This window comes from Lycium ferocissimum, chromosome 6 (genome assembly GCF_029784015.1).
Source record: "Lycium ferocissimum isolate CSIRO_LF1 chromosome 6, AGI_CSIRO_Lferr_CH_V1, whole genome shotgun sequence".
In the NCBI taxonomy this organism is placed as follows: Eukaryota; Viridiplantae; Streptophyta; class Magnoliopsida; order Solanales; family Solanaceae; genus Lycium; species Lycium ferocissimum.
Window position 1 is genome coordinate 4092408 of NC_081347.1, and position 21976 is coordinate 4114383.

Sequence of the window (21976 nt, forward strand, 5' to 3'; positions counted from 1 at the left end):
TCATTTGTCCTCTTCTTTAACTGAAAAAAAAAATAACTTTTTTGTGCTCTCTTCTTTTCTTTACTTCAATTACAGTCTAGATTTAAATATTTTTTCGCTTCAAAGGCCTAATTCTCCCCCTCTCAAAAGTTGCTTAAACTCTCCCCTAAAGAACATCTCTGGTCCCTATTAGCTTGGCTCTTGATGTTATCTCATGTTGGTGGGTAATTATGATTGTTGATTTAGAGCAAGGTTAAAATGGATGAACGTTAAAATGTGAAGAGAAAAGATGTCGGTATTGCTCCTGTTTAACTATCATTAGTATTTTAACAATTGTAAATGTTTGATTTCTTGTGGCAACTGGCAGCGTGTAATACTTTGTTTTGGGAAGATGAAAAAATTGGTCAGTTATTTAAATGGAAGCAACGTTTCATTCTTTCTTTTGGAAGGCCCCTACAATCGACGGGAAATGTCTTGGTTTTTTTAAGAAAGTGACTTTTGGAATTTTTCCAATAACACATGATTATTAAATAGGAGAAAAGACAAAAAAATTGAGAAAAAGGAAAAATGAAGTTGCTGGTCATAGAATACGCCACATCACTGGGCCTGTGTCCTGTATTTATATATAGATAATTAGTTTTGAATTTGAGCGAGATGAGTTACAAATTTATCCAAGACCCATTGTAAATGATAAAAGAAAAGAGTGAAAAAAAACATTAGTAAGGGGGGCGAGATGGTTGCGAAATTCACTTCAAAACCCATTATCAAAGAGACAAAAAGGGACAATAATTGTCTTGGATTAGTTACACGTGTTGAATTAAGAATTTAAATAAAGATAGTTATCATTGTTTAAGTAAGGTGAGTAGGCTCAAAATTCTAGGTGAGATACGCAAGTTAAGGTCGCGTTTACGCGTCTCGGCTAGTGTATGTCGAGGCTAAGGTCGCAACTACGCGTCTTAGTCAAGACTAGTAAAAGATCAATAATATTTAAGGGAATCATAGACATAACTAATAAATACACTTTATTCAAAATAAGTTAAGTCGAATATTAGTCAACAAAAGCGACTTTACTAGAATCACGGGACTCGGGGAATGCCTACTACCTTCTCCTCGGTCAATGTAATTCCTTACCCGATCTTTTGTTTTCGCAGATCAATAATAATAGAGTCATTTCCTTTTGATTAGGAATTCAATAAGATGACTTGGAACACCAAAACTCAATTCCAAGTGGCAAATCCGAATAAATAGAATAATTCCTTCTCAAAACATCACTTCAGTTGAAAAACTCTTTTAAATAAATTTAAACTAATTTAAAATATTATTTAGGTGAAAAAAGGGGGTGTGACATGTCTATCAAACACAATCCGACTTACATAACATATATGGTGAGTTTTGTTTTTTTTAGTCCTACGAGTGAATGTCAATCGCATCTTACGTGGAAAATTTAACCAATTAATACATCAGATATTAAGTTTTGGTTTTTGGTTTCCAGTTTTGATTTCTTATTTTTCAGTTTTTGATTTTCCATTTTTTATTTTTTAGTTTTGGGTTTTTCTTTTCCAGTTTTGGTTTCTTATTTTTCAGTTTTAGTTTTCAGTTTTCAGTTTTAGTTTCCAATTTTGGTTTCTTATTTTTCAAATTTGTTATTTGATTGGTTTAAGTGGTGGTTCTTCACTTGTATAACACAATAGCACACTTCTTTCTACTTGATGTGTATAATTAAAATGGGTGAGGTATGTTAATTAGTCAAATCTGCTTACTTAGGATTCGATTGATATTCATGCGCAAGACTAAAAAAAATGAAACTCACCCTATATATTATGTAAGCCGAATTGTGTTTGATAGACATACTCGAGGCAAGTTCACAGGTTCCAAAATGGAAAAAAAATCAAGTTTAAGGGCTGCATATGTACTAAGCCTTTCTTTTAATGTCCCAAGACCCACTTAATCTCACAACAGATTCCACATGTTACGGCGTCGTTTTATACACCCTGCAGTTTTATATACATTTTCTGGTTAGAAAATCAGTTTAAAGGAGAGTTCCACAAATAAAGAATTGAGCTACACTTAGCTTAATTATGCATAAAGATTATTTCTTTAAATACTCTTTTCTATTTCTTGGATTATAAAGTAATCTGAAGAGTTTATAGTTCAGTTTTTGGAGATTTTTTAGTTCTTCAATGGCTAGAGTTTTATCAGGTCTAAGGCGTGTGTATCTTATTTTTTACAATTGGATTGTCTTTTTTGGATGGTAAGTTGAATACCCTTTTGAAATTCTTGTCTGTTTTTCACTTCTTTTTTTTCTGGTGTGTGATGAATTTTTGGTTATTGGTGTTCAGGTTTCAGGTGTTTTATTTTGGTGTGAAAACTATAAAAGAATCTGGGCATGAACATGTTTATGATGCTGTTGAGAAGCCTTTGTTTTTTGCTCAAACTGCTGCTTTTTTGGAGGTAAATTTGAGGCTATGTTTCTTTTATGTTGTCCTTTGATTCCTACTCTACTACTATATGATGTTTATTCGATTATCTTATTTATCTGTGTTAGCTACTGCTCTTTTCTTTCAGACTGCTTTATCATGGCTTTTTCTCTTTCGTTTGTTTCGTTTCATACTGCTTTGAAGAATTTATCCTTATCTGACTTTTTTTCGTCATTTTGAGCTGAGGGTCTTTTGGAAACAGCCTCCCTACCTTCCGAGGTAGGGGTAAGGTCTGCGTACACTTACACTCCTCAGACCCCACACTGTTGGATTTAACTAGGTATGTTTTGTTGTTTCTTTTATGTTGTGCATATAGCACTAAGTAAGCTTACTAGTTATGTGGAATTATAGTGCAGGTATTGTTTATGCCACGGTTAATTATGAACGATTGTTATGTGGTGATTAATAATGAAGTGATGGTTATACATATAGATTACCTACTAAAAGAGCATTTCTGTCTTTAGATAGTTTAATCTCCGCATTTGCTTATACACATATTTCTTATTATTAGGGCTTTATCCCGCATAAAAATAATAGGTAGATTCCCGCATAACTTAACACCAACCAAAAAGCAGTGCAATAATTATTTATCTTATGCAGCCAACCAAACACTGCATTATCTTATGCGAAATTTTATGCTGGGATTAATTGTTGCAATACAATCAATGAAAAGGTGTATGATAATAATGGATGTAGGATATAATGCTATGTTAGAATTAGGGGGATGGTAATAGAGAGATTCTTGTTGATTCAAATGACTGAACTTTGGAACAAGGTTTGGGCAGGGGCGTATGTAGCTTTAGAACCGGGTTCATATGGACCCAGTACTTTCATGCGGAGTATTAATTTATGGGTAAATATTTACTGAAATTGTAATAATAGTGGATATGAACCCATAACTTTAAAGCTATAATTTTTTCAATGCTGAAAACCTTAAAGATTGAACCCATAAATATCAAATCCTGGATCTGCCTCTGGTTTTGGGGGTATAGTCTATTGTATGGATGAGTTACAAAACCTTGAATAATCACATAATGAGGATAAGATTACACATTTGTGAAGTCCATCATATAAGTAAAAGTAATCCTTCACCAAATAAGAATTGAAACTTATAACCTTGAGATTATGACCTTAGCCTCAACAACCAGGCCAAGAAAAAAGGGAAAATGATTCAATTCCTTTGTTACTATCTTTTCTAGTGTATAATATTTTCTTTTATCTATTGGTACTACTATTTGGTAGTTCCTTCCAGTTCTCTTTCTATAAGTTTCTTGATTTTCTTAATTGAATTGATGGGAATAGATGCTGCAGGGACATTTTTTTTTTTTTTTTTTTTTTTTTGACGATGATGTTGTTATTGTTGTTCTAGCTGTAATAGTGTAAGTGTAGTAATCCCAAAATGCAAATACTGAATGAAGCCTAACAGTTGATTTCTTTTTCCATATAAATTGCGGAACAGATACTTCATAGTCTAGTAGGTATGTTTATCTGATCTGAAGCATTTTTATGTTTTTTGTTTAGGTAAGGTTTGATATTATAATAACTCCTTTATCTTTCTCATCCTCAAATAGGTTTGGTAAGATCTCCAGTATCAGCAACTCTGCCACAGATAAGTTCGAGATTATATGTAATCTGGGGAATTTTGTGGAGTTTCCCCGAGGTTAGTATTTTCCTTGGATATCACCAGGCATTTTTGAAGCTCCTTTACTAATGACTGGCTTGCTGATTGCAGGTCCGGCCTCATATACTTGTGAGCTCTCTAGTGATTAGCTGGTCTTTAACAGAGGTGAGCCTTGCTTATTCATAAACCATGAAATTTAGGGCTGGCAAACTGGTCAGAAAAATAAGTAACCATCTGATGCGATCCATTAGATATGGGTTGGAGAACTGAGTCATTTAAAAATGGATCAAATATCCACTAAAAAATGGTTATCCAGATAGATAATGGATATTCATATTATCAATACCCATTTGTCTATTTTTCATGAGTTCTTGCTTTCGAGGAGTCTAAGCATTTGTTTGGCTTTTAGCTTGTGTTCTCACTTGACTATTTTTGACACCATGCATAATATGGATATCCATATTATCCCTCGGTTAACCCATTTTTTATCCGTGTTAAATATGGACGGGTCGGATATTTTATCCACTTTGTTTAGCCCGTTTCGAGCCGCCCATATCCGATCCGACCGCCCGTTTGCCACTCCTAATTAAATTATAGAAAATGAGATATCTTTTTGTAGTAACTTGAGCTGTCAATTCTTTGACGAATAGTTCATACAATACCTAAAACATTGATCACCATTGGAAAAGGAAAAAAATTCAACATCTTACCTAATATATTTGTTACGAGATTTTATTTCCTATATCTGGCGGAAAGATAAAGAACATCGGGCAACAGAAGGCTGATGGCTATACCAAGTAACACCTAGTTTCAGTGTAAAACGCTTCTGTCCCATTTGCAGTTAAAGGTCAACGTGTATTATTAAACATAGCAGAAAAAGATACCTTTACACTTTTATAACATAGTTTATAAGTAATAAATTCATGATTTTTATCCTCTTAATTCAGCATTAACTTGCACCATAACCAATGAGTGCTGAAACTGATTTGCTGTTGTTTTCATATTTTAACTTGGCTGTTAGATTTTAATTTCTATTAGCATATAAAATACTGCATAGGTTGAAGTATGCAGTAAAACTGGGATTGCTAAGATTGGAAGTTTGACAAACACCTAAATTAGCTAATACTGCAAGATCAAGTCTCTTTTGCTCTGATTACTAACTCTATGGAAGAGCAGAATAATTATGTCCTGGATTAAACCACTGTTAACGTCATTCTAGAGAACCCTGACTAAAGAAATGTAATTAATGAATTCCTAGTTGTACTCAACCAGAGGGCAATTGGAATGAGGAAAATTCTGGTTAATATGTAGCCCCCTCCCCCTGGTTGTATTGAGATCTCCTCCTTTCAGGATATGTTTGGTTACAATAAAATATTTGGTGGAGCAACCTAATGAAAGCACACGCCAATATTACAAAGTCAAATAGACTTTTTTTTTTTTTTTTTAAATTTATATATGGACATGGTTAGAAGCCTTTATTTAACGAAAGAAAAGATGTCACTTTCTTTCTCTTTTCCCTATTCTCTTTTAGTGAGATTATGTCATGAATGGAGGGAAACTCAATCAGATTCTAGATTCTTAACTGTATTTTCGTCTTTGCATTTTAGTCAATTAAGTTTAGCTAAGTAGCTTTTGATATTTTCAATTAAGTCCTAGAGTTTGTACTCAATAGGACAAGCGTCCAGGTGATAAATGGACAGGTGTCTAGGTGTCAGTAGTCGTTATGTTCTATTTCTGGATTGCTTATATAATTCAGCTGCATTGTACCAGAGTCTTTTATCATATATGAAATATCAAAATTCCTCTCTTTTCTCTACTCTCTCCTTCTCTCCTTCTTTTCTCTACGAATTCAGTATCACAGCTTTCAAGCTCTTGTTAGTTGTTACATATTAACAAAAATGCGAAATGGAGAATTTACGACAAAGTATCCTTCCTTGATTTGTAAAATTGTTGTATATGTATAAGATCATTAAGAAACATTTTACGCAAGGTGATAGCCATATATAATAAGCTAAGATGTGTGCCTGGTAGTTTTCATACGTCTTAGGGGTTAGGCCTAATATGGCTGCAAATTAGTCTCACTTAAGGATGAGCCTTAGTAAGCTTCGAATCCCATAGGTTGGACTTAATCACCATTATTAGTTTATAAATTCGTTAGAGCAATAAGAATAAGTTTATCTTATTGCTTGACACGTTATAAGGTGATATTGTATTCCTAACTTGTCTCTCCGACGGAGGGACAAATATGTCACTAAACATGCCTGTTCATGATTGTTTAACTTTTAATACTCGTACTGAAAATAATGTGTTGATTATTGGTGCTAGTTCATGGTCCAAGCAGTATATTAACATTGGTATTATCCGTATGTTCCACTTCAGATTATTCGATATTCATTTTTTGGCACAAAGGAGGCATTTGGTTCTGCACCTTCCTGGCTCTTGTGGCTAAGGTATAACCCTTTTAACTTTTGCCGGCATAATTATGGCTTGAAGTAGTAAATATGCTAATGCATGAAAAATGGGTGGACACAAATAGGGCAATGTAAGTACAAACCTGTCCATTTTAGGCCCGACATTCACATGTTATATGAATTACATGTGGGTTGATGCAAGTTTTCATTAACCTATGAGGCAGTTATGATCCATTAAAAATCAAATCCCCTTTTCCACTATCAAATTTCAACATAACGATGGTCTATGAACAGTCATGTTCTTTTGGCAATGATTTGGTAGAGCAACTTTGATCAACAAAATAATTTAATGGACTTTTTTTTTGGTATATTTAGCGACAAATTACATTATTCCTCTTGGTTGAATTTCTATACTCTTTCCGAATGATAACAGTGTTTCTAGCACGCCTCAACTTTTCTTATTCTAGCTTTACCCCTTTTGGGGAAAAAATAGTAGTTTTCTCTTTTAATCATGGTTAAAGTGGTTTGTGATAGAGAGTTCGTGTTTATACAATGAGTATATAGAAAAAAGAAAACGAAAAAATACTTTGTTTATATCACAAGTGAGTCTTAATTGGATTATGAATGGATTGCCAAATGTTACCTATACAAGAATTGTGTGATAACTCCAGAAATTAGCCTACCCATTTGTGATCTACTAAACGAATTTTCGCAACACACTCCAATCTAAGTTGAGATAGTACCTATTGGGTTTTTACTGAGGGGCAGAGGTAGATGTCTAGATGCGGGTTAGGCCGAACCCAGTAGCTTTTGCTCAACAATGTATCTGTGTTAAGAAGTTCATTAAATATGGATACTTATTAAATTTAGAACCCAGTTATTAGCACTTGAAGTCATCATTCCAAAATTCAGAACTCATAAAGTTGAAATCCTGGCTCTGCCTTTGTTTTTACCCATTTCGCCACCTTTATAATGGATGGGTACAGTTTCTAGCATGTTCTTATTAAGTCTGATTTTCTTAATGCAGGTATAGTACTTTCTTATTGTTGTATCCTACTGGCATCGCAAGTGAAGTAGGTCTAATATATAATGCCCTGCCTTACATGAAGGTACCGAGATCCTCTTTTTCGATTGTTTCTTTTTCACTCAAAATGGAAATAACTATCCATCTATCAAGCAAGAAAACAAAAAGAATAAAGAGCGTCTTTCTATCTGATTAGTTGCTGAAGAGGTGGCAAAGAGCCTTTTCTCTGTTGATATATTAACTTATATTTAGGGTTCTCAAATATGCCATCGAACTATTAGAAATGACTCATCTATGCCACACGTTAATAGTTGGGCTCATTTATGCCATCGCCGTGACACATTTGGCTCATTCATGCCATTAACCTCTAACAGCCCACACATTTGGATTTTAAATACCAGATTTGCCACGTGTCGTCCAATTAAACCATCCACGTCATTTAACCTATTCCCTTTAGTTTTAACCCATCCACATTATAGCCCGACCCAATACCATTTTAACCCAACCCCTAATGATTTTCCCTTCATTTCTCTCTCTTCCCGTTGTTTCCATTTCCCAATTCCAGAGGAAATCTATGCTTTGAATCCATGATGACTGACTACAAAGACAAATTAACAGTACAATATATAACATTTATGATTAATTAACAAACCCTATGTAGTTGACATAATTAAGAATAGACCCTAAATCCACGAGTAATGTTGCATATTAGCTAGTAATTCGAGTTTTCCCCCAACTAAAATGCATGTTTCATGTTAAGCTTCACCTGATGATGGCGGTGGTGGGAGCAGATAATTGTTGTGGTGGTGAGGAAATATTGCGAAATGGAAAAAATGGGAAGGAGAAATGAAGGGAAGAAGATCATTATGGGTTCGGTTAAAATGGGATTTGGGTCGGGTTCTAATGTGGATCAGGTAAAAAATAAAGGGAACGGGTTAAAATAGAGGAATGGGTTAAATGACGTGGATGGTTTAATTGGACGACACGTGGCAAATTTGGTATTTAAAATCCAAATGTGTGGTACGTTAGAGGTTAATGACCTAAATGAGCCAAATGTGTCACGGCATAAATGAGCTCAACTATTAACGAATAACATGAATGAGCCATTTTTAATAGTTCGATGGCATAGTTGAGCCTTTTCCGAAGTTTCTATCACAAAAAAATATATACTTGTGGCATCATTCTATTTGAGCCTTTCCAAGACGCTTGAAGGTAAATTCGCGGACCAATATGTGACTAAAATGATTACCATGCCAAATTAGCATTAGTTCTGTTCTTGCAAAGTTGTAATTTGAAAAATCTTGTCTATTGGGAACTTGTAATTGAATATTTGCTCATTACACGTGCGTCTGATTCAGTTCGAGTACTTACTGTGTCTTCTTATCAAATTATTTTTCTAGGAATCTGGAAAATATGCTGTTAGGATGCCAAACAAATGGAATTTCGCTTTCGATTACTACTATGGAGCACTTATTTCTTTTGCCATCTATGTCCCAGGCGAGAACCTTATATCATTCTCTTACTATAAGCATTCTTCACGTTTGGCTCAAATATGTCATTCGGTTTATTTATCCGTTTCTTTGTGAGGGAAATCAGAGACAAATATCGAGTTTACTACATTTCCTTTTTGTATTTTTATTAGGTTGGCGAAAGCTATGATTGACAAGGCGATGTTTGTGAAAATGCAGGCTGTCCTCACCTGTATAGTTACATGCTTGCGCAGAGAAAGAATGCACTCTCTAAAACGAAAAAAGCATAAGACACGCAAAAGCGGAGGCAGGATCTTTAGTTTATGGATTTTGGATCACAATTCTTTTTTGCTTACAGGTTCGGAATAGGTTGTGCGTACATATTAAATAATCTTTTCAACAAAAATACAGGCTCTAAGCCAAAATTACTGGGTTGTGGCTCCGCCTCTGAGGACACGGTTTATAGGAGCTCCATTTTTGCAGAAACGGTGCTTCTTTTCTCCTAATTCATTCACGTATTACTGAATAATCATATGATAGAATGAGAATTCATATACATGTTACTCAAATTTCATCTGAATTAAACTGCTTCATTCGCAATACCAACATCATTCGTACTTTCTATATTGTCTCGAACCGCAGTAGCTTTGTTAAAATTAATTAATGTGTTGTTTATTGTATTAATTAAGAGCAGTATTGGATATTTCAAAATATAAAGAATGTGTATATCTCGAGTATCAAAGAGTCCATTATAGATGTGTAAATATGCAATGTAGTCAAGTGTCTTGAACAAGAGATGAACAAAAAAGATAATTGTTGTGAAATAATATAAGCTTGTTATCAGTAAGTTGCTATTACCACTTCTTAAGTTACTATAATCTCATCCAAAGTTACTACAAAGCGTCCTGTAGTTGCTACTCGTTAGTAAAATTACTTCTACAATTTCTACTCTTTTTCTCCTAAAATGAACATGCTTGGGGAATGTGGTCGAACAGTAACAGCACAATGTGTGATGTGTGGGTTAAGCGCACAATCGCGAGATCGAACCAACAGCAAATAGAAGAGCTGGTATTCAAGAGATCATAAAGGGGATTATCCATTGAATTTCAAACCGTACACCATCTGGCGCTTAAATATTTATCGCTTATCAAAAAGAATATGTCCCTCTTTTAGTTTATATATCTACTTTGTTCTTTTTTTTCTCTTGGTCAAATGTTGAGTTCATCTTCTTTTTCCTTCGCCTCAAGTGCGTCCCCTCGTGACAGACCTCTCTGGCAGCTTGCCTAAACAAAACTGCAGCTTGACAAACTAACAATGGCCTGTAAATTAGTTCAGAGAAAACAAACCAAAGTAAGTTAGCTATCAGATACAAGACCATTGTCCCTGAAAGAAATGCCTATTATTGCAATTTCTAGTCCTTTCTACTCAATAAGTTATCACTAAATCATAACCCAAAATTAAACTTTAGTACAAGTACTACGAGAAAAGATTTTAAGATTTCCAAAGAAAAATGACTTTGGAGAAGTTATTTTCCACCCTTCATAGGTGAAAACTATTTTCTGGGAAACATGCTCCAGATTCAAGGTTAACATTAGAAAATGGTTTTATACGTCGTACCATACACGCCCAGGTTAAAGCATATTGTGTTTGAGCTTTTCCCAAAATCCATCATATCATTAGTGTTTGCACATAGTTATATCCCAATAGAAAGCCAATCCGCATGTCAATCATCTCAAAATACCAAAACCAACAAAGATTTGAAACTAAGAGACTAATTGCCATAGAAGCGCAAAAAACAACTAATAGACTATTAAAAACTATTTTACCTGACACACACAAAATAGGGAAAAAAAAGGAAGACACAAATTGTAGAGGTGTTTGATTACCTCTTCTTTAGGCCGGCAACAATAGATAACTTTATCATCATCATTGAGGACACTTATATCAGCATGGATTTGAAAAGTCTCGGTAGGAGTACCAAGAGTTAGATTTAACACTTTCACAGTCATCCAATATTGATTGTATGAAGTCACTGAATGATTCACTTTCTCAATCTTCAAAACCTTGTATTTGAAAACCTGCAAGGATAGTCACTATTAGTTGAAAAATAAAGGGATGGATAGTGGGGGACAAATCACAGAAAGCAAATTAAAGTTTGTATAGACATTGCACTCTTTCTCATTATATTCCAGGATAGCACGGTTAGCCAAATTCATCAGTTTTGTATCTATAAGGAAAATAACATATTTCTTCTTCTTCTTTTAGTTATCTATAAATAGTGATGTAGTCTCTTATTTTCAATGCAAGAACAATATAATGAATTAATGCAACAAGTTTTTGTTCATTCTCTCTTCGATTTTCTATTCCGTTTCTTCGATTCCATAACAGGGATGCTTTTGTGTTCTTTTATATGAGAGGAATTCTTCAATTTACAGATGTCCAAAACCTCTTCCTCCAAGAAAAGAACTAGCCAAATATGGAAACAATCAGGGTGTCATGCGGAAGCTAATAATTTGCAAACCTTAAACACGATAAACTATACTAAAATAAGCATAATATTATTATATGATTTGGCCATATGGTCTACAGATGAAAAAGGGAAAAGAGTCAAATATATCCCTTTACTTTTAAGATTATTGGCTAACTTTGCCCTCCGTTAGCCAAAGTGTTCACTTATACCCTTAAGTGGATGGAAATCCACAATTCAGCCAAAATTACCCATTTAATTAAAAATTCCCATGCCCTATATTATAAGCCGCCCCGACCCACAAAAAATAATTTCACCCCACCCAAATATATCCCTTTACATTCGAAAACATTTCAGTTCACCCAAATATATCCCTTTTACGGGAAACAATATATGTATCTTAAATATATGCCTACATTTAATAGCAGTCTTGTTGGTGCTACTACAATGGCATACTATTTCAAGGATAAGTTAACATCTAAGAGGCAAACCCAAAAAATAGTCATTTCCTGTAAGCTCCAGTTTTTAATAATCATGAATTGAAGAGGAATTGGTGGAAGAAATGTTGTAATAATGTTTTCATCAAAAGCGCGAGATAGAATAGAAATTCCTGTTAACCTAATGATTAAAAGAAAAAGAAATTTCTTTGGTTGGTCCTTCAATTGTTTGTGTTTCTGTTATTTGCATGGGTATTTTTAACTAAATGAGTAATTTTGGCTGAATTGGAGATTTCCATCCACTTAAGGTATAAGGGAACACTTTGCCTAACGAAGGGGGGCAAAGTTAGCCAATAAACTAAAGTAGAGGTGTATATTTGACCCTTTTCCCTATGAAAAAACTAATACTATAAAAAATGCTATTGAGAAAATAATTTCCCCTAAACAAGATTCTTTAATGACTATAGTGTTGTTGTATGAGAAGAAAGATCTTCTGTTTATACAAGTCTAAAACTTCTCATCCAAGAAAAAAGGATAAATATGGTAGAATTCTTTTTCACACAGAAAACATTTTCTGACAAAAAATAAAAATAAAACACAATTATGATAAAATTCAAATAAGGTAGGAAATTCAGGCAAACCCTAACAACTACTACTATATCGTGCAAGTTGTTAAAACTGTAGAACGAGGTCAGGGGTTAAGGGAAGCTGGGAGAGACATGGAAGGTTTACTTTCATCCCATAGGTAAATCGACGATCCTCTTCCTCTGTTAAAGGCCTCTTTTGTAATATATCAAGCTTGTGATTGAAGCCAGGTATCACACCACATCCTGGTCCAAAAGGGGAAAAAGAACATCAGAAAATGGATTATCAATTGTTTTTTTCTTCATCTCTAAGTACGTTTCCCTCTACTACTTCTTCTTCTTCTTCTTCTCCGCCTCCTCCTCCGGTGTTGAAGGAATTTCTTTTTGCCTCTTCCCAATCTCCTTGCATGACTCTTCTTGTTGTCTCTGCCTCTTTGTTACCAAGTTCATATTCATCTCCAAGTTTTTTTGGCTCTCCATCCTCATATTCTCCTCCTCCTCCTCCTTTGATAACAGTGTCAAAGGAATTTCTTTTTCCGATTCTTCTCCATGAAGTGATTTCGTCGGCCATTTTCTTAATTGATTTTAATCTCTCTCTTGCATGCAGCAACTAACAAAACCCTACGTACTGAATATGCCATTTATAAGTTAACCCAAACCCATGTCTATTTGCAATAGGAGTTTTATTTTTAACGGAGTATTACTAAATTTTATGACGGGTATACCTCGTATACTTAAAGGGTATTTTTGGCATTTCCTCGCTTATTAATTAGCTAAGTAGATTAATTGGGGGTTCGTATTAAATTAAGAGCATATTTTTACCAACTATTAAAAGGTAAGGTCATATGTGAGCTAAACTATTAGCGAATAGCATATATGTTCAATTTCGAATTGAATGTTTTAAGGACATATTTGGACATTTTCTAAACTTTTTAAATCGTGAATAAATTAGCTCATTTTTACCTAATCTAAAAAGTGGGTCATTCCGCTATTAAAAAAAAAAAAAAAACTAGTGACCCTTTTAATTCTATAGGAGACTTAATACAAAGCGTCCGAGTCCGGCGCCTAAATGGCACTTTTTTGAATAAAAAATTTCAAAAGGGGTTGTGGGATTTGTGGTAGACCAAAATGGGTTAATCGTGGAATGCTACACGATTTACCCATTTCTTAACGATCCCGTCTACGAATTTTAAAAAAAATAATAATTACAAGATAAATCGTGTATTGTGTTGCTCCCTCACGCACACGCAAGTATACGCGATCGTACAAGTAATACAGGATTTTTAAGTCCAGATATCGATCCCACAGAGACTTATAATTAATTATTTATCAAATTAAACTAATGTTAATTATCTAAACAAGAAATAAAATTCAAATTATATTTGTAAACTAATTAAAAATAAAAGAAAACAAATAATGTACTTGACAGAAAGAGCAAATTTTACGAGAAGAGATAGATCTAGAAATTTATGACCACTAACAATCACGTTGAGTTTTCAAATCGTTTCTACCCATGGGTTACTAGTTGACGGGTTAATTGTAACTTTATGATATTCTCTCGAACTACTCACAAGCTTTGTAGATGCTACTATAACGCCTATATCTCTATGGTCGTCGAGAGGTAACGAACGCATTTATTTCTCCGTATTCAACTAAGTAGGGCTAAAGGGTATATACTCTATCCTCAATAGCGAAACGATTAAATCGAACAAGCTACTATTTATTCTTATTACGTGCGTGAATTCCCTTTCTCGAGTCCAATTCCCGCACCGCGAGGGATAGTGTTCGGTGTGATCAAGTAATCAAACAATTAAGCACAAGAATACATAAATAACCCAAAGATAGAAAATCAATAGATAGAAACGATAATCAAACGTCAACTTTCATGTTTGTGTCAAAGCCCTAGAACTAAAGAGTTTAGCTTCGCATAGACATGGAGGAAAAAATAACAAATCATCCCGAATAAAAATATCAAAATAAGTGTTACACGGAAGAAGATAAAACCAGTAACTATAGCCTGCAGGCGGCTCAAGCTTTCTCTAGGTCCAAAGTTATGGGCTAATGGTTTCAAGCTATCCAAAGTTATGTAAAAACCCTGTAGAATATGTATTTATAGGGTACCAAAAGGCTCAGCTTTTAAAAACTAAATCCAACTCGGACCGAGGAAAAAATAACGAAGCTCGCGTCACACCCGCGTCGCGGGTGCACAGCGCGGAGCGATCGGAACAAACCAAGATTCGAGAGACTTTTATTCGCGTCGGGCGTGCGACGCGGAGAGCTTCACTTTCGTCGAATTTCTTTGCCGGGTATATCACTCTCTCTTTTGCTTCTTTTCTTTCGTCTTCAACTTGGGAGACAAAGTTTAGGGAGTGTCTCCCACTTTGTCTCCCCTTCTTTTTCTCCTTTCTTTTTCTTCTCTTTTTTTTTTTGTTCAATTTTGATCCAAATTTCTTCATCTTCACACCGCTTTATTCCTACATAGTAAAATTATAATATTAAGCACAAATCAATATATTTTGTACTCAAGAGACAATTAAAAGTATTAAAATGTGAGGCAACAATGGCTAAATATATGCAATTTATGGCCGAACATCACCATCCCACACTTAGACTCTTGCTCGTCCTCGAGTAAGCATTAAAACCACTCTCAATAAATCAAGCCTATGAATACCGCCTACTTTGGTTGATACCAATAATTAGTCCCTATAACAACTCAAACCATCAAATATACAACTTCCCGATCATCATGCAAGATATACAAGTCAACAACAAACATCAACTTTCTAACCTCCTAACCTCGCCCAGACGGACTCTAACTCATCAAACTTGAGCTCGCTCACCCACTCTGTCAAAGAAGCTAACAACATCACCTATCTATCATGAAACAAGTGCCCTCACAAGAAGAAATAGTCCACTCAAATCAAAGAATCGAATGTAAATTAAGGACTTAGCATCAAAGCACAACTCTCACACTCACAAAGAAATTGACATGTATGCACAAAGAAGCATAGACTTGCCCATTATGTATATCTCTACTAATTTAGTGTGCTCAAATAGAATCAAATAGGACTTTAACGGTTGTAATGTTGGCTATGGGGCGGGTAGGGAAACTATATAATAGTTACATTGCCTTCCTAAGCACTTTTGCACTTTTAGACTTCATCACCCATTATTTCATCTTTTCACTTTATTTTTCAGCCCTCTCTTCATCGGTTATTTCACAAGTATTTCTCATCATATCAAGAACGTTTCAATCATTTTTCAGCAATTTTTTTTTTCATGTCACATTCTTTCAAAGAGGCCTCTTTCATCACTTTGCATGTTACCATTGGTCACCATTTTTTCATTTGACCATCCCTTTTCTTCGATTTCATAATTATAACACGGTCTATGCTACAATGCTCAAGAAGCAGGTGCAAAAACTAGGGATTCAACAAAAAGGATCAAGGCAAAATACGGCTAACAAATGAAAGGCTACAGGCTCTAAGGCCTAACTAGTGACACAATTTCTGAAAAGGCTAAAATTCACAAGACATATCAAAGAAAGCCTATTATCATCTTCTAAACAGAGCAACACTTTTTTTATTTCGCTTGAAACATGCGGGGCAAGTTCTAGACTAAGATGCAAAACATGGAATATGTGCAAGAAATCCTCACCACACATGGCACAAGTCTCAATCAAGATGGATCAATTCTATTCTAGGACGGATAGGATCATGACGAACTACACAATAAGAATAAGCTATATACGAGTCACAACCATGAGTCTAGGTGTCAAAAAGTCTGCTATGTTTTTTTTTTTTTTTCATTACTCAAGCACTCACAGGAAAATACTACTCAATCTGGGCCCCAAATATGCTAGTATCAACCAAGTCAAAAGGTCTTTCTTCTCTCTCCTTTACTACCCCTAAAAAAAACTAATCCTAAAAATAAAAAAATAAAAAAAATTATTGCCCGGTTCAAAGACCCCCCCTCGGGAAAGAACCGAGGCCATAAGAAAATCCAAGGGGTGGATGATGAATGCCACTAATGAGGGACTTAAGAAGTTACTAAAGAAAATCAAAGAAAATGAAAAATCTTTTTCGATTTTTTTTTTTTTTTTTCGACACTAAGACTCAAAACTAATAATAATAATAATAAAAAAAATCCTAAGGCATATTAAATCATCATCCTCAGCCTTCCCGCGGGACGTATTTCCCACCCCATACTTAAAATCATGCAATGCCCTCGGTGCGTATAGATGGAAAAATTAAAAACTAGTAAAGCAAGAAATACTCCCCCGGGGCCTCACAGGCCTAGCTAGCAACATGCTCTCATCATTAAGGGTCGGCACGACCCCACACTTAAGTCAAAACATGCTCTCGCCTTTCACTTTGGATACTCGAGACTTCCCCCAATCTCGCAAAACAAAAACAAAACAAAACAAAACAAAATGTAAAACTATAAAAATAAAAATCTATAATTATTACACATTGGGTTGCCTCCCAATAAGCGCCTTAGTTAACGTCGTGGCACGACGTGAATCAACTTCACCACTTTTCCCTCCACTTCGAGGATATGAATTGCGCCCTAATTTTGCATCAAATTTTAACTCGCTCCCTCCGCAGGCGGTGGTGTAAAAATAAAGGAACCAAGAAATAGGTGTCGCATTTTGCACTTCTTGGCCCTTAAGTGAGGAATGTCATTTTGTCTTTTTGGTGTGGCAAATTTCAGGATGTAAGGCTCTTGTTCCTCATCTATACACTTCTCCAAAGGCTTGGAAGGCTCAATTTCCATGTCGCCAACCAAACATAATGTAGAAAAATGTTTAGAATGAGGGCCAACACGGCCCAACTCTAAAACTGCATTATTTCTGACATCCTCACTTTTGTACACTTCCTCAACATAGGCATCATCAACAAGGATCTGATCGAATGGTTGGAATTTCTCTATTTGCTCCACAAGTTGGCCAGTATCCACAATAATTGGTGGTTGGGCATCAGACGCCTCAACCTTTTTATTTATTTGAGCCTGCAGGTCATAGATGTCTGAGCCAAATTGGTCTATCTCTTGTCCGAGCTTTGTTCTTTCTTCCATGAAGTATGTCATGTCACTTGTAATTTCATCAAGATAATCCCCCCACACACCTCTAATCGGTGAGCTCGAACCACCAGCCAAGTATCACTCACAACATCCACTTTATGAAAATCACTTGAGAGACTAGAACAACGCTTGGGACACTCTTTCCATTGACCACCACACACTGTTACAAAAGTTCCCGGTCATAGAATTTAGAGGGGTCACACATCACATCCCGTATGCGCCAAATTTTAGAACAATTTTCCCATTAGTGGGGTCCTCCACAAAGTGCACAAAAATCATTAAAACATGAATACCCAACATTCGATTAATTTTTGTTCAAAGATGCCACGTCAAGAAGAACACCAGAATATTAAACAAAAGAAAAAAAAATAACACTTGAATAGACAAAATGAAAAGTCTAACCTATATAACCAATTAATTTCTAAGTCCCCGGCAATGGTGCCAAAAACTTGTTGCTCCCAAATGCACACACGCAAGTATACGCGGGGTTGTACAAGTAATACGGATTTTAAGTCCGGATATCGATCCCAGAGACTTATAATTAACTATTTATCAAATTAAACTAATGCTAATTATCTAAACAAGAAATAAAATCCAAATTATATTTGTAAACTAATTAAAAATAAAAGAAAACAAATAATGAACTTCAACCAAGAAAGAGCAAATTTTTACCGAGAAGAGATAGATCTAGGGCTATGACCACTAACAATCCGATTGAGTTTTCAAATCGTTCTACCTATGGGTTACTAGTTGACGGGTTAATTGTAACTTTATGATATTCTCTCGAACTACTCATAAGCTTTTTTGTAGATGCTACTATAACGCCTATATCTCTATGGTTGTCGAGAGGTAACGAACGCATTTATTTCTCCGTATTCAACTAAGTAGGGCTAAAGGGTATATCTCTATCCTCGATAGCGAAACGATTAAATCGAACAAACTCTATTTATTCTTATTACGTGAGTGAATTCCCTTTCAAGTCAAGTTCCCGCACTACGTATATTGTTTAATTAGTGATCAAGTAATCAAACAATTAAGCACAAGAATAAATAAATAACCCAAAGATAGAAAATCAATAGATAGAAAAGATAATCAAACGTCAACTTTCATGTTTGTGTCAAAGCCCTAGAACTAAAGAGTTTAGCTCCACATAGACATGGAGGAAAACAACAAATCATCCGAATAAAAATATCAAAATAAGTGTTACGAAAAAGAGAAGATAAAACCATGTAACTATGGCCTCCACGGCGGCTCCAAGCTCTCTCTAGGTCCAAAGTTATGAACTAAGGGTTTCAAGCTATCCAAAGTTATGTAAATATCCTGTAGAATATGTATTTATAGGGTACCAAAAGGCCTGGGCTTTTAAAAACCAAATCCAACTCGGACCAGGAAAAAATAGCAAGCTCGCGTCACACCCGCATCGTGGGTGCAACGCGGACTGATCAGACAAACCAAGATTCAGAGACACTTTTATTCGCGTCGGGCGTGCGACGCGAGAGCTTCAACTTTCGTCAATTTGTCGCTGTGCATATCACTTTCTCTCTTTGCTTCTTTTCTTTCGTCTTGACTTGGGAGACAAAGTTTAGGGAGTGTCTCCACTTTGTCTCCTTCTTTTTCTCTCTTCTTTTCTTCTCTTTTTTTTTTTTGTTCAATTTTGATCCAAATTTCTTCATCTTCACACCGCTTTATTCCTACATAATAAAATTATAATATTAAGCACAAATCAATATATTTTGTACTCAAGAGACAATTAAATGTATTAAAATGTGAGGTAACAATGGCTAAATATATGCAATTTATGGCCGAACATCATATTGCTACACGATTTCGCAAATTCTTTTCGCAAATCGTGTAGTTTCAATTCAATCGTGTAGTTTCAATTCATATTGCTACACCATTTGGTTCAATTCAAAATATCAAAAGAAAGTGAAGAAATGGGACTTTACAGTGCAATCACTTTACATTGATTAAAAGTTAAAAAAAAAAAAATGGAGTTCAAAAAGTACAACTGGTGATCAAAATAAAAATAAAAAGAATAAAAATCCTACTAACTAACTACATATACCTCCACAAGTCTCGGCCAGCATTTATCCCTTTGTCTAAAATTGTAGTTTCAATGTTATTAGCAAAAACTTGCAGTGGCAACTCGTGCAAAGGTGCACGATTAAAAGGAAAAATTAAAAAAATTAAAAAGTGCCATTTAGGCGCCGGACTCCAAAGCGTCCTATGTTACTATTCATTTGTGAACTGTAATTAGAGCGCAACGTGTGATGTGTGGATTTAACGTATAATTACGAGTTTGAATCAACATAATTACGAGTTTGAATCAACAGCTTGTTATCCAAGAGGTAGAGAGGCAGACTCGTTATCCTTGGGTTTCCAATTGTGGCGCCGTCTCACGTTCTAATATTTCTCATTTATCAAAAAGAATTCGTCGCTCTATTTGTTAGTTCATGGCCTTGAAGTTTTTCACACAATGTTACAGTCACTTTTCCCATTTCCTGTTTTTTCTTCTATTTGATTTAAAAGAGATTTGAATGGTAAAGAATGAACTATCCAAGTTATTCGAGATAATAATAACAGGCACATACATGGTTTAGTTTAAAGTTACTTAATTATAAATTCACATAAATTTAGGATCACTTAACTCTTGTACAATAATAAGATCTTCCAGTTTTAAAACGTTAAAAATGGTATAGAGAAGTGTTCTTTTTTTAATATTGTTTTATTTTTGTGAGATTGCTGAGTTCGTCTTATCTTTTCTTTGGCCCAAATGCAAGTAGCATCTAGTTGGTACAAGCAAAAGAGATGTTCGGCCATAGCCCATAAGTACCTATATTATGATATCAATTCTTGCATTTGAGAAGTAAAAGTGAAAATTTATTTTTAATATAGTGAACGAGGAAAGTAAATGGTGGAAGTACTTCATTTGGACTTTAGGTATGAGTTTCGACGCTTTATTTTGATGTTTAATGTGTACGAACTGAGTTGAACTGATGAAGGCGACAACAAACAAGCTGAGAATAATTAAGCCCGTGTATAATTACAAGCTGCCAAGTTGAATCAAAATATTTTTATGGCAAATTAAGCTACTACTAGATACATACCATTAAATAAAAGAGACGAATACATGGGATGACACCAATTACATACTTAACATGAAATTCTTGGGGTTAGCTTTTACATTGCAACATATTAGTAGTCAGTACGTAGTACCTTTTTTTTTCTCCCATAACATACAAAAATAGCTACACCGTGCTTTAAGAAGCTTGGTTTTGCTCTTCCCTTCAGCCTGTATAGGGTAGCCTGAAACAAAAAAGAAAGATGAATATACATCAAAGGCAGATTCAGGATTTTAAGTTTATGGTGAGGACAATTTAATGGGTTGGGGAAGATAATTTATATACATTAAGCTAAGTGAGTTTCTTAACAAAAATAAGAGTTTTAGCCAAAGTTAGTCCAGGTTAGGCTCTGGGTTCTTTAATAAGATGCGGATTACAATTTATTTTACTTTCACGGGTGTTCAACAAAAATTTATGTCTAGTTTATATACTAAATATGATGGCAAATGGAGTTGAGTTTTTATACTGGATAGTCTATGCAAGAATTAGTTTGAAAAGTATTATGTATCCAAATTTAAATGTCCAAATTTAAATGGAACATATATTCAGGTACACACACTAACAATATAGAAGTACAGTATCAGTTTATAGACAATAGCAAATATGCTCGGTAATCTAAAATAAATGTTAACATAGTTTTTACGCTATCAGACAACTTGATATTTATGTGTCACTTTTCTATGTTTGTCATACAATGTTTTATCTCAGTTTTACTGATAGTATAACATACTAGTTTTACACTATCGTGCAACTTGATATAGAAGATTATTTGTCTTATTTTTCAGATTATTAGTAATGGCTAAATACTTATAATTTATTCTAAATGATTAATAAACTTTTTTATCTTGTCAATGAGCTAAAGTTCTGGTTGGCATATGATACACCTATAATCTTATTGATATCATTCTGTTAGATTTAAATAATAAGAAGTACAAAAAAAATTGAATTTTTTTTTTTTTTTTCGTATTTTATTATGTTCTTTTGTAGCAAAGTATCAGGTTAGAATAAGGAAAACTAACCCCAACTTGAGAGAAGTATCAGAACTGTCATCATCTTGAGGAGGAGGGCCAGTAGAGTTACATGCATTTGTGACAGATTCAGATGATTGACCTTCCTCATTATTAAATCCATTTTCTGATTCAAATGCTACTGCTGCTGTTGCGGGATTTTTGTACCCATTATTATTGGATATCTCCATCACCTTCAAAAGGAAAAAAATCCCAATTATATATCAGTACAAAATAAATATATAAGTACTTAATTAATGGGTTGAATTAGCTATATCATTTTTTCATCCGGAAAA

General features: G+C 34.6%; 1 protein-coding gene and 1 long non-coding RNA gene across 4 annotated transcripts; one reads left to right on the plus strand and one right to left on the minus strand.

The window, feature by feature from the left end:
- Positions 1-1953: 1953 nt before the first annotated feature.
- Positions 1954-9587, plus strand: LOC132058986 (very-long-chain (3R)-3-hydroxyacyl-CoA dehydratase PASTICCINO 2A-like). 3 transcript variants are annotated; one of them, XM_059451426.1, is made up of 9 exons: positions 1954-2230; positions 2319-2430; positions 3916-3934; positions 4028-4116; positions 4189-4242; positions 6457-6527; positions 7516-7597; positions 8913-9009; positions 9155-9587. In XM_059451426.1, the coding sequence occupies exons 1-9, from the start codon at positions 2160-2162 to the stop codon at positions 9169-9171; spliced, it is 612 nt and encodes a 203-aa protein (XP_059307409.1). In that variant the 5' UTR covers positions 1954-2159; the 3' UTR covers positions 9172-9587. The 3 variants fall into 3 exon arrangements, with proteins under 3 accessions (XP_059307409.1, XP_059307410.1, XP_059307408.1); XM_059451425.1 differs by having other exon boundaries at positions 1959-2230; positions 9201-9587; XM_059451427.1 differs by lacking the exon at positions 4189-4242 and having other exon boundaries at positions 1955-2230; positions 9201-9587.
- A 10961-nt stretch (positions 9588-20548) lies between these two features.
- On the minus strand, positions 20549-21887 carry LOC132060562 (uncharacterized). Its single transcript, XR_009415950.1, has 2 exons — positions 21693-21887; positions 20549-20857 (listed from the first exon to the last, which is right to left on the minus strand). It is a non-coding gene; the product is annotated as an uncharacterized LOC132060562 (long non-coding RNA).
- Between the last annotated feature and the right edge of the window lie 89 nt (positions 21888-21976).